Source organism: Agelaius tricolor, unplaced genomic scaffold, assembly GCF_023055355.1.
Source record: "Agelaius tricolor isolate 1412-34295 unplaced genomic scaffold, bAgeTri1.0.p SCAF_9, whole genome shotgun sequence".
In the NCBI taxonomy this organism is placed as follows: Eukaryota; Metazoa; Chordata; class Aves; order Passeriformes; family Icteridae; genus Agelaius; species Agelaius tricolor.
In genome coordinates, this window is record NW_027269269.1 from 22,017,298 (window position 1) to 22,030,748 (window position 13,451).

The window sequence follows — 13,451 nt, forward strand, 5'->3', positions numbered from 1 at the left end:
TTTATAATTCCTTTTATAATTTCCATAAATAGGCCTTACAATGCCCCATTGTAGGCATGGATGCTTAACCAAATCTAAATCTGCTGTTTATAAAACTGAACAGTAATGGGGGCTATCTAACATGTTGTCCTGGGATTTGCCCTTTCTGATTACACTAAATGTTGTAATCCCTTCATATTAAGTGATAGCACACAGAAGCAAATGAGTCCCACTCCCTTACGTCAGTCATTACAAGTAGGCTCCAAAAGATCAAATCATTGTTCTGAGTCTGGACTGAGTGTCAGCCATCAGGAAGAATTCTCAGGACTTGTCTCCAGATGGTATAAATGAGAGATGGAATATCTTTTCCTCAGAGAAAAGTCTTTGGCTAGATGAAGAAGAAACAGCTCAATATGTTTTGTTTTCCCTGAATATCAAGTTTTGTTCAAGAACAGCTGTACTAGGGAATGTTTTGCTTGTCTTTCAGGGATGTGGTTTGACCTGGTGGGATGTCAGGTGTCCCCCAAAGCTGCTCTGTGACTCTTCTTCTCAACTGGTCAGGAGAGAGAAAATAAAAGGGAAGTTTCATGAGTTGAGGTTAAGGACAGGGAGAGGTCACTCACCGATTACTGTCATAGGCAAATTCAGACTCAATTTGAGAAATTATTAGAATTTATTACCAGTCAAAATCAGAGTGGGATAATGAGAAGTAAAACTAATCTTGAAAGCACCTTTCCCCCACCCCTCCCTCCTTTCTGGACTTAACTTTATCCCTGATTCTTTTCCTCCTCTCCTTGGCAGTGCAGAATACAATCAGTTCTTCACAGGTTGTTTCTGCTGCTGCTTCCTCCTTGGGGAGGGAAGTTCTTTGCCTGCTCCAGCATGGGTTCCCTCTGGGGTCACCAGTCCCACCAGCAAACCTGCTCCAGCGTGGGCTTCTCTCTCCACAGGGCCACAAGTCCAACCAAGACTCTGCTCTGGTGTGGGCTTCCCATGGGGTCACAGTCTCCATCAGGCATCCACCTGCTTCAGCCTGAGGTTCTCCATGGGCTGCAGGTGCATCTCTGCTCCACCATGGACCTCCATGGGCTGCAGGAGTGTCCTGCCTCACCATGGGCTGCACCATGGGGCTGCAGGGGAATCTGTGTTCTGGCACCTGGAGCACCTCCTGCCCTTCCTTCTGCACCAGCCTTGGTGTCTGCAGGGGAATCTGTGCTCTGGCGCCTGGAGCACTCCTGCCCTTCCTCCTGCACCAACCTTGGTGTCTGCAGGGCTGATTCTCTCACATATTCACACTCTTCTCTTCTCTGGCTGCAATTACTTTTGCCCAATATTTTTTTCCCTTCTTAAATGAGTTATCACAGAACTGCTGTTACAGTCTCTGCTGGGCTCAGCCTTGGCCAGTTGCAGGTCCATCTTGGAGCCAGCTGGCATTGGCTCTGTCAGACGGGGGAAGCTTCTAGCAGCTTTTCTCAGAAGCTGGTCCTGTAGCTCCTCCCACTGCTGCCAAAACCTTGCCATGCACACCCAATACAAAGAGCATTGCCTCATTCCTTCTCTTTTGCATAAGTGTTGGGAAAAAGAGATTGTAGTGAATAATAGAATCATGAAGGCTTAGTTTGGAAGGGACCTTAAAGACCATCTAGTTTCAGCCCCTCTGCTGTGGGCAGGGATGCCATTCACTAGATCAAGTTGCCCATGGCCCTATCCAACCTGGCCCTGAAACCAGGCTTTATCTGATAAATACAAGTGTTTCTATCAAGGCAGTTGAATAACAATCTCATATAAAACAAACTTAGTTCTGAGGTTATGTTTTTCAATTCTTTTTTCCCTCATTGGATACATGAAGTATTTTCAGAGATTGCAGAGGGTAAATGAAGGTCTGGCTGGAGACATTTATTCTTTGAGGCATGGCAATAAATGTCAGAAATATTAGACTCTGGAAATATTTGTCTTACACAATTATTTAATTAAATTAATTAATTATTTAATTTAATTAATTTAATTTAATATTATTTAATAACCTGGAAGAAACAATGTTTACACAGAAAGTGAACCAAACCTCTTAATATATTGACAAAAGTAGCCAAGGTGTACTTGTTGCCTCTGTTTCCCTTGGAAGGCAGCCTGATTGCTGCTCTTATAATGATGACTCTGGATTACTTATTCTGTATGACCAGAATTAGCATGAAGTGGTTAAGTCTCTTCACCTATGGGGTGGAGCTACTTATCTTTTTGCAGAAAACTTGCACAAGACTATGAAAAGGCTGCATAATTTTCCTGAGGAACAAGTGTATTATAGCCTTTGCAGGTGGCACTTGGAATCTTTTTGGTTTACATTTTCCCTTGCAAAGAACATTCAGCTGCTGAAGGGGCAAGCATAAAGCTTTAATACCGTCAGTAAGGGCTTCATCTCAGAAGGCATAGGAAATAAAGTTGATACCTTTGTGAAAGATACTTCAGTCTTTGCTAAGATACCTGAAATTCCTGAAAATGAGAGTGAGTGCTCATCTAACATTCAGAGATCCTTATGTTAGGAAATGAATAGGCAAAACCCAAAAACTTAGAAAGGTGGAAAGCTCTGTAGGTCCTTCTTGTTTGATGTAAAGAAGTGACTAAGATGGAAGTGGGACTGTGAGGAAAGGAACCCCCTACAGTGGTATTTGCTCTGGCTTTCTCGGTCAGGATTTTGTTTTTACTGCTGGAGGTCATGTTTTTTGTCAGATACAGAGAACGATACAGTTACTCAATCTAACCTTGGTAGAGCTCCAAGAATTTTGATTCTGCTTTTATTGTGGTTTGTGTGTTAATCTGTGGATTAGCTGAATTTCTAACAAAAGGTGCTGTGTGAAATCAGCAACTGTACCACTGGTGTTTTTCCCACATCAGCAATTGTAATGGCTGTGCAAGTAGCAGTTCCCAGGAGGTAGTTACTGCTGCTTATACCAAGGTAAAAATGTTTTTGCCTTTGTATTTCTTGTGTTTCTTCTTCTTTCTTTGCTCTTTATCTCTTCAACACCCACCTTCGAAATACAGTATTTTCTCTCTAGAAGGGCATTTTTGCTTTTTCTGCAAAGTCTAATAGTATTTTCTGAGGAACAGTTCAACCACATATATTGTCTTAAGTTTGTGTTTTTTCTCAAGTCTGTTGGAGGGTTGCTTCAGGATGTGTAATTGTATAGGGATGTTCCAAACTTAAGAAGAGCTTTAAGAAACCAGGTACCTATACAATTCATTCCATAAAGACATATCAGAAGTGACAATGGAAACTAGTTTGTTGTTAGAGCATTTTTTCAAAACTTTGGGATCTCTTATTTTTCATATTCTTGATCTACTGAAGATACAGTTATGAGGAGTCCTAGAAGTAACTTGAATTCTAGTGCACCAGAAGCTATTTCAGTAATGTATTCACTTCTGTAACTTCTTCGTAACTTCTCTGTACCACATTGTCCTGTTTTCAAGTGAAGGAGTTGATGCCTGTCCTTGTTTGCACAGTACTCATACGCCTGGTATTCACTACTCAGGCACAAGTGAGGCTTTAGCTGAAGAGTCTTATCTGTATCCCTGGTAATCCTTGGTCTTCTAAACTGTTATCACACCTTTGTTTGAAAATGAGTAAGGATAAAATAACCTCTCCTTTGTTAAAACAGAATTTGCCTCATCTACCTGAACAAAATCATTAGTCTATGCATGTGTGTGTTTAGCAGTTTTAAAATGTTTTGGGGTATTTTATCACAGATCAGTTGCCCCTTTCTATTGAGAACAGATTAGAATTGCATGGTGACTTGAAAAGGTGAGGTCAGAAGGGAGAGGGAAATTAATGCTGTGAGCCATTAGTATTGCATCTGCATTTCTAGCAGTGACTCTCTAAAAGTGCAAAAAAAGCCCTTTAAATCTGCATAGAAAAATACTTGTGATTATTTGCATAGAAGTTCTCTTTCTCAGGAGTCTTGTATCAAGAAGAAAAATGTGTCAAACAAACCACTAGAATACATGTGGGTTTAAAAGAATCCAGCTTAAAAGTAGCTGCCTTAGGATATGTCACAGACAAGGTTGGAACTGTGTTGATGTGTTATGCAGGTCCAGGGAAAAATAATGCAAGAAGCATTTTCTCAAAAGTGAAAGCTGTATTTTAGGAGTCCCTCAGGCCCCATTCAGAGTAATTGATCTGCATTCAGACTCCAAGCTCACACTTGCTTTGTAGTGAAAAAATGACTGCCCTAAGTGCATGCCCTATACTGACAGTTACAAAAATTAAATTAAAACCCAGTGTTTCTGCTTATGAGTGGGATATAACTATCCTGGTAATGATGACATACTGCAAATCATGTCCATCATGAGGCCTTGATTTTTGGAACTGCAGAAAATGGCTCATTAGAGAAAGCTCTGAAGTAAAGCACAGTGGAGAGTGCTAACAACATGCTTGATTGAAGAGCTCAAAGTCAGTGTTTCTTGGAAGTAAAATTGGCAATTGCAGGTGTGATTGCAATGATCACCTTGTGTTGAAAGGAAAGTACCATCACAGATGTGTAACAAGTTCCAGAAAGACCCTTGATTCTTTAGTTTCTACTCTCAACCTGGAGAATGTTGTGTGAGGTACAAGATGTGAGGAAGCCTTCTTTCAGCTCCAGAGCTGATAAATCTGAATTTCTTTGAAAGTGCCTTTGAGGTATTACTTCAGACAACTCCTATTTATTGGCAAAATCATTGTAAACATTTGAGCTGAAAAGCACTTAAAAAAAAAGGACTTCTGAAGTTAAAAAATGCTGTTTGGTAAAATGTTTCTTGAAGATGGTCACATGCTAAAATGGAGAATAAAAGTGTAGTCTGTTTTTAATTGCTGTGATGATAAAGGATAATTCCCATCTGGGATGAATACTTGATTTAATTAAGTTCATGGGTGAACCTGTTTCATCTGTGAGTTGAGGTAGGTTTTTTTCCCTTTCTCTACATGAATTTCACATTGTAATGAATTAAAACGTTACTTCTTGAGAACTGGTCTTCCTTATAGTAGGAATTCTAAGATACTAAGATACTAGATGCAGCTCTAAATTAAATTATTTACTTTCCTTTCTTCTCAGTCCCTGTAAATTGCTCAATAGTTACTACTAGAGGTAATAAACTGGTGCAGATCTGTTCCGCTCTCTGTGGTGTTCACTGGATTTTGAACATGCACAATCTTTAGCCAGAAATCAGGCAAGAATGATTTCAGCATATGATAATTTTTTTCACATCTGCCTGGCATATGTGGCAATAACATTTTTGCAAGTTACCAGCTGATCAACTAGTGGATTATTGCTTCAGAACAGTTGGGATGTTAAAATGCTGTGGAACTTTGGGTAGTGCTCAAGCCATAATCTAGCAACCCACGAAGACATTAAAATATTTTGATGAATCTAATAGGTATTTTACCTAAGCAGTATTAACAGACAGAACTATATTTAGTGTTGTCTAAGATTGCATTGGGTTACACTCCCTCCATCCACCCACTGTAAAGTATAGAAATATAAAGTCAGAGGGAAGGACTTTTATATTCATCTCCACTTTCATACTGCCTACGATGCTGTTTGATAGCACACTCCAAAGGCTTTCACTGCCACTTCTAAAAGATAAGGCAGCAGCCTATCACGTTTAGATTTGCACTCCAACACAAAAAGTAAACTCTTTCTAGCATTAAGGCAATGTAAATAGCATGCATGAAATGTGTGAAAGTGCGTGCTGAACTTTCTTTGGTGGCTCTTACTAAAGCACAGGAAGTATGGGGTTTTTTCCCCACCAAAGGTGGAAGTGAAAGCCTTTCAGAGTGTGTTATCAACAGTGCCTAGGCAACAGAAAAGCGTGGTGGAATGCAGCAGTCTTTCCCCTCTTTATTTCTGTGCTTTCAAGGTTTGGGGTGGATGTGTATATCCTGATGCAGTCGTGATTGTCACTAAGTATAGTTTTTGTTTGTTAATTTCCTAGTTTGTATACAGCTTTGCTGTACTTCAGTGGATAGCTTCCCCAGTCAGGGAGAAGGGGAACTACATCTTCCTGGGAGTCAGAAGGAGAACTGCACAACTGAAGCTTAATCCTGACTGTCGACCCTTCTGAAGGGTATGAAAGGCTATCACATACCTCAGAAAATGTTCTGTGTCTTAACTCCGCAACCCGTTGAAAAGCTATGGAGGGCAGTACTCAGACACAGTCCTCCATGTCTGACAGTGAAGACATCATAGGAGTTCTCTGCTCTTGACAGGTTAAGAAACTTCTCACTTCTTTTCTAACATACCTTGAATTTTCACAAGAACATCTGGAAGTCTGAGTATGGGTAGGCATGGTAGCCACAGGATCTGTGCCATATTTTTCCTCCTCTAGAGTTTCTTAACCTTGCAGAAGAGTGACATGGGCAAATGTAGCAAATGATATATTGTGTGTCAGTTGTAAAAACTCCTGAATGAAATGCATTTTTACAAAATGTGGTGAAAGTTACAAGCTCAGATTTGTCAGAGGCTCTTCTCCAAAAAGACCACTGGGGACCACTCCAAAAGCAGTGCTGGGGACATGGAAAAGAAGTTACATGATTCACACAGAGCTGTGGTTTATACAGGCATCAAGTTAGCTTAAATATACAGTGTGTTTAGTTTATGTCATAGTTTGCATAAGTAACCTAAGAATCTTACCATGCTGTTTGTGGTAGTAGAACTTTAAGAAGTATATTCATTAAGAGCAAAATACAGCGTTGCTGACAAGGTCATATTAGTTTGCAGACTAGAGAAAGTCAAAGATTAATCTCTTTCAGGTTTGACTTTGTATTTAAGTACAAAATCTGCTTTCAGGCTTCTGCATACCTTATACCACATTGAGGGCAGCAGAGCTAGAGTACATTTAATTTCTGTATTGTGGCTGAAACCCACAGCAGTCAGTGGTGTGTTACTGCCTTTGGGAGGCTGGTTGGTCGGTTTGGTTTTTCCTTTCTTTGTTGTGGTTTTTTTAAGATTGACCGATCCCAAAAGCAGGAGAGAGCTCAACAAGGTGCTGCTCATTATACTGTAGGTTCTTCCTGATGGCAATAACAGCCTTGTGTAAACTGGCTAGAAGTTTGCTTCAAACACAGTTTGGAGGGTAGGCTTAGGTGTCTGTGTCAACAACATAAAGGTTCATTAGAACTGAGATCTGAAGTGCTTCCTCTCTGACTCTAGGAAGGCAGTGTTCTTTGTACCCATGCCATAGTGTGAAGTAGTTTCAGCTTACAAATATTTGCTATGTTATTTATGAAGCAGTTGTAAATTGAATAAATAAACAAGGTAACTGGAAAAGAAGTCACTGAGAACTAAAATTTGCAGCCAGGAGGGGGAGATCAGAGCAGTAGAGCTGTATTTACAGCTGCCAATTATATGGTGACTGTTATTTTGATTTGTTAAAGGTAATGTGAGAGGTTGCAGGAGCAGGAAAAATATCACAGTCTAAGACTTGTTTGCTTTCACATTTATGTGATGAATGATATGTGGGCATGTGGTGCCAGCATGTGCACACTGAATGTGTGCGTGTGTTTGCATATCACAAGTGATTTAGGTGTGGGAACCCAAAGGGGGAGAAGCAGATTCTCACAGGGCTCAAAATATGAATTTAATATACTAGGGCTGAAGACCTCCCTAACAACAACTAACAACATATTTTGATTAAACATCCATGCAGGTGCAATGAAAAATTCATTTTTGTAATCTAGCTTCACTCTTTAAAAATCCAATCCTGTGAAGTGAAGAAACTTGATTAAAATAAGACAGGTGGGGTGTTTCCAAGAGACAGGCAACCCTCCTAGAGGACTATACCACTGGGATACCAACTATTAAAAAAACCACCCCAAACCAAAACAACATACACACCCCAAACCAAACATAGAAAAGTTGACACTTAAGAAGTGAGGGTCAGGTTTGCTGAAGTACTGAGCATTAGAAATTAAGTTTGAAAGTCCATATTTCAATTAAAATTCAATTTCAGTTAAAAATCAGTTTTGGTTTTCGGAAAGACTTGTAATTATGACTCCAGATGGGGTTCAGTTCCAGCAAATACCAATGGATGCAGCTGGGCAAAAACTTCAGTGTTAGGTTAACGTATTAAAGGACGGGCTTTGGATTGCCTATTATGCAAAAAAGAGATTTCTAATGCATTTTGTAGATAGCACCTCTGTGCCTAGTAGTGGCAGCCTGAAATATTTTTATTTCTTTCATGTTTTTCAAATTCTTGTTGAACAGAAATCCCTTAACTCTCTTCCTTTTGTTTGAAAGCTATACTTATCTTGAGCATTTTCTATGCACTACACTTCTTTAGTCTTAAACACACTTCCATATCAGGCACACACATTATAGGAATGCTAAAAAAGTAAAGTAATTTGAATTAAGCCAGTCTAAGTCCTTAGAAGTTTTAAGTGCCTCATCCTGCCGCAGTTCTTTAGGGCTTTGCTCTGCCTGAGTCTTGCTTTTCTTAAAAAACAAGAAGCAAAAAACAACAACAAAAAACCCCCTCACTAAATCAAATTCTGTTTTAGCATTTACTGTTTTATCACCTAAAGAAGTTTACCTGAAAGGGAAACATGACCTGTTTCCACAGTAACTGTTGTTCCCACATAAAATATCATAGAGATGGGAATCCTTAGGCATTCTAGTGTGCTTTCAAGAGTAACTGCTGTGGGCAGGCTGCAAGTCATAGGGTGTAAATATAGATGCTGCCTAGCACTTACTCTGTATTGGTACTTTATTGTTTCCTCCCTTGCTGAGCTTAACTAGACTTTTGAAATCTAGTGAAGATGTTAAGGTTAAAGCAGACCATTTTCTCACCTAGTTAATGTGGTTTTTTTCCTTAAACCTGAGCTCTTAGAGTTTCAACTGTTTGAGAGGGTGCTAGTGGAAAAGCTTTGTGATGTTACAGGGGGAGAGTTGAGAACCTTTCACTCAGACTCATGCTAGGGTGAGATGGCAACACTTATGTTGCCTGTCAGGCAGCAGAAAACATAAAAGTATATTGACTAGTAATCACCTCTCTTGAGTCAGTCTCTTTCAGAGAAGTGCCTTATGAGAGGCTGTGTTTCATTGTGGTGCTTTATCCTGTTCTGCTTGGGTAAAGATAGCCAATTTCATTGTAGAGCAGAAATGAAGCAAGGTCCCCATAGCCTTTTATGCAATAGAAATAGAGGTAAGAGCACTCAGCCAAGAGATGTGAGATCTGGATTCAGTTCTTTCTGAAGTTTCAAGTGTGTATTTCACCACTCTTAAGAAAAGTAATTTTACCCACTGAACTGAAGCATTCAAACACTGAAGCAAAGAGTTCAAAGTTGATTGAGCCTGAAGAAAAACAGTAACAATCTTTTGTGTTTCTCCCACTTAAATGCCCTCCTGTTGCTAATTCCTTTTATTTTGGAATTGTCTTACTATTTTACAAGTTTTAAGTTGAAACCTTTTAAGGTAACTTTTTTTTTTGGCAGTAAGAAGACTCAAGTGTTAGTTACTGCCTGTCAGATAAAGTATGCTGATGTAGTTGCACACTATCACGTAACATACTCTGATTTTAGTATTTATTATAGAAGTTGGTTTTGAGAATACACTTTTAAAGGATTGTTTTGAGGAGAGGATTTAAGAAGTGATAATGAGATTTTTTTTTTACTTGTTTTTTTCCACAATAGTAAAATCCTGATGCCCTCAAATATCCCTATTCTAGATCTGTGTCAAGATCTTTCAGTAGGCAGTGCTTGACCTCCTGGAACACATTGTTCTTCTTAGGGCTTCTGCCTCAACAACACCCTTGTATAGAATTCTCTGGACTCACATAAAGCAAAGTGTAGACTGACAAGTCCCCTTTCTCCTCTCTATCTGATGAGAACTGAAGTTCACTGGTGAAAACACTTACGCTCTCACTCTCTAGGTGCACAGTCACAGATATCCCAAGTACCAGTGTGGGTTCTCTGCTCAGGTGCTGTCCATGGCTGCATCAGGAGCTTTCTTGACTCCCTGTGGTTGGGTTCTCCTCACTGGCTGGTTCAGCTTGAGTCTCACTGGCAAACCAATGAACACGTTTGTCTTGGGCATCTCCAGGCTTGCAGACCCATTGAATATCAGCACAAACCCTCTGTCCATGCCTGCATCCTGGGCCTCCCAGTTGCTACTCAGTCAGTTTGCCAGCAATCTAAGTACACTGTGGTCTTCCATACCCACCACTGCTTTTGGGGATAACATAAATTCCCTCACCACACACGGCAGGTGCCCAGGCAAATGGGTTCTGGGACCTGCAGTTCCTTTGCAGCTGAGGTGCTGGGATCTTCATTAAGCTTTGCTCCAGTCCCTCTAGTAGCTGGCATCCAGGCACATGGACCCTATGGGCTGTGGTCCTGCCCCAGTGGTTGATGCTGAGACCTTCACCTGCTCCAGTTGCAGGTGACCCTTTCATCCAAGACCTGACACCAGTTGCTGCCCCCAAATTCACGTTTTATGGGACCTGATTTCATGGCCTGTTTTGCTGCTGACACACCCCCACCCACTGCAGCTGCTGGCCCCACAGACACAAGGGGTTCTCCTGAGGTCTGGTCCAATTCCTGGCCCAAAGTGAGTCGTGCTCAGTTCCTAGCACCTAACCTTTACAGTGCTCAGGTGGGACAGAGCGAGTGGTTATGTGGTAAAATAGTTAGAGAAAGATTTGTTATTAAGTTTTGCACAGTTGCACTTGTCCCTGTCATCAGCTATAAAGTCCAGGCTGGCTCTCTGCCTCTAGTTTCTTAATGACATATTAATTAGTGACTGAACTCTTTTCTTCTTTGTGATTGTTTCCTTATCCCTTGTCTATCGGGTTTGTGTCACAGTGTGTTTATTACTTTCCTGTTATTTGTATCTGCCTTTGAGCTGGAAAGGTCCTTGATCTGATAACCTTAATGAAGCAGATGCTCTCATGTTCCAAATACCCTACAGTTATAATTTCACAAATTAACTGGTTTTTTTTTGCAGTAAAATACATGAGGGGGTAAAATGCATCTCTTTTTTAAGATACTTCCTTTTATGTTTTTTGATTTTTTTAAATAGCTGGCTCCTGTTTATGACCGATCACTTTCAGTCGTCGTGTTCTAAAATTTCAATTAAGGATACTTTTTCAAATATTCTTGGCAATGTACAAATGCAGTACAATGTGGCATGATGGAGATAATAGTTTTCCTTTGCTGTATCAGAAGTGGGGATTCTTTAGAATAGGAGACTGTTCGTGGGCCTGTTGGGTGGTACAACTAAGAGGCTGTATGGATTTATGAAGCCGAGGCAGTGTGGATACCCAGACAAACAGGAAGGATAAAAGAAATATTAAACTATTGTTTTATTTTTACCAGGTTAGCCATTCACACTATGAATTGACTGTAGCTTTTTGCTATATGTAATCTGTTTTCTTCTGCAGAACTTTGTGCAAAGGATCTTTTTGGCTTTCTTTGGATTTCCCTTTGTTAGTTCTGTGATGATTTATGTTTGTAAAGTGGTAGATTAAAAAAGTAATCCTGAGATCTTGCTTGGTTGAATGATCCTTATCAAAATGTTTCAAATCCTTGTCATAGGTATGTAACAAAACTGGTTTAATTTTCATCTTATTGCAAAAGGCTGTTTTCAGAAGGAGTTACCAGAAACTTTAAGTTGCTGCTCAAATGTTCATTTGGCTTCTATCACTTTGTTGAGCTAAGCAGGAGAACCCTACTGCCAAACCATCAGTGCTTTGTCTTTTCATCAGGTGGTTGCTTGTTTTGAGCAGTTCTTACATGAGCAACTTTGCTCTGTTGTCTTGTGCACTGGAAATGTATAATGGCATAGAGGCCTATGAAGTTAAGGGATCTTAATGACTTAATATTTTACTGACTTAATAGCTGAGAGGTTTACTACCTGGAAAAATAAGGGAACTATGGCATTCTTTTATTGTCAAGGGATGATTAAGTAACTCATTAGATATGGCAGTCACTAGAGTCTGAATGTGTTTTTAAATGAATTTCGAATGAGAACAGACCACAGCAATAACTAAGGTTTTGAATGTAAAGCTGAAAACTGATTTATCAGTTTTGGTGTTTGATAAAGTGACATTTCATTGTTTAACGTGTTATACTGGGCATGCACATTAACTAACTCAGGGCAAAGAAGTTATTTCTAATATTTATTATGACCCTGCCATGTCATTTGTTTTTGCAGACAGTCATAGACGCCCATATCTTCCCAGCTCTTATAAATATTTTGCAAACGGCCGAGTTTCGGACAAGGAAGGAAGCTGCTTGGGCAATCACAAACGCGACATCGGGAGGCTCTGCTGAACAGATCAAGTATGAAGTGGTTTAAATCTTTGAGTGCAATAGACTGAGTTAGTGTTTGTGCAAGAAAACAAACTATCAGCCTAGAAACTGAGAAAGCTTTCACTGTGCTTTCAGTGCTGTATCCAGAGACACCATGTCCTTGTTATGAATGGGCCTTTCATTCCTTCAGGGAGAAATCATAAAAGTATTTCAGCTGTAATACTTATTTACATAATTATACCATTTGTCTTACGTGAAAAAAAACCTAAATGCAACTTTTAAACTAACTTCTGAGGGGTGTAGTGTGTAACAGAGTGCAGTAACAGTCTGGAGAGGAATAGCTCAGCTCCTTGGACAATGGCATCACCTGCATTGTTTCTCCTGTTTTGCTTATACTGGTACATTATGCTTATATGCAGTTTTGTATAAAATAAAAATAAGGACTTTACAAACATGTTAAATTAATATAATTGCTCTTTATAGAAAATATTTAGAAGTTACTATTATAGAAATATAGTTTATGGTACAAAAAATAAATTATTATTTCAGAGCTATATGGAGAGAGTGAGACAGAGAAAGGATTTTAAAGTTATTTTCATTGTTTCAACAGAATTGACTAGATAGAAATAGATGTCTTTAATTTCTCTAATTTTTCCAGTCAAGTTGATACTTCATCTGATTGATTGTTTTGATTTGTTTGACCTTCATACTAAGTGCTTAAATGGCTACACCAATTATAATTTTGCAGACAATTTACTGGGTTCCATGTGATATTTTCAGGTACTTAGTAGAACTGGGATGCATCAAACCACTCTGTGACCTCCTGACAGTAATGGACTCCAAGATTGTGCAAGTAGCTCTGAATGGGCTGGAGAACATCCTGAGGCTTGGAGAGCAGGAATCCAAACGCAGTGGCAGTGGCATTAATCCTTACTGCGCTCTTATTGAAGAAGCGTATGGTATGGGCAAAACACCTGGGGAAATCAGGGGATACTGACATGGTCACAAACTCACTGGAGTCTCAGCAGCCCAGTTCTGTTAGTTCCCTTATCACTGTGACTGAAAATAATCTGTTCTTTGATATGTCTACAGAGTACTCCATCTTCTACATTATCTTTGTGTATCGATTCGAGAAGAATGTGCTGATCTTCTTTTCTTGATTCGTACAGAATAAAAGGTGTTAGAAGAAAACCACTAC

At 39.7% G+C, this 13,451-nt stretch overlaps 1 protein-coding gene across 1 annotated transcript in view; it reads left to right on the top strand.

Annotated features, from left to right (window-relative positions):
* KPNA1 (karyopherin subunit alpha 1) overlaps positions 1-13,451 on the top strand; it is a 58,489-nt gene that overhangs the window by 33,771 nt on the left and 11,267 nt on the right. Inside the window, exons 12-13 of the mRNA XM_071433205.1 lie at positions 12,156-12,283; positions 13,034-13,212. Coding sequence (XP_071289306.1) covers positions 12,156-12,283; positions 13,034-13,212 — 307 coding nt within the window. The remainder of the gene's footprint in view (positions 1-12,155; positions 12,284-13,033; positions 13,213-13,451) is intronic.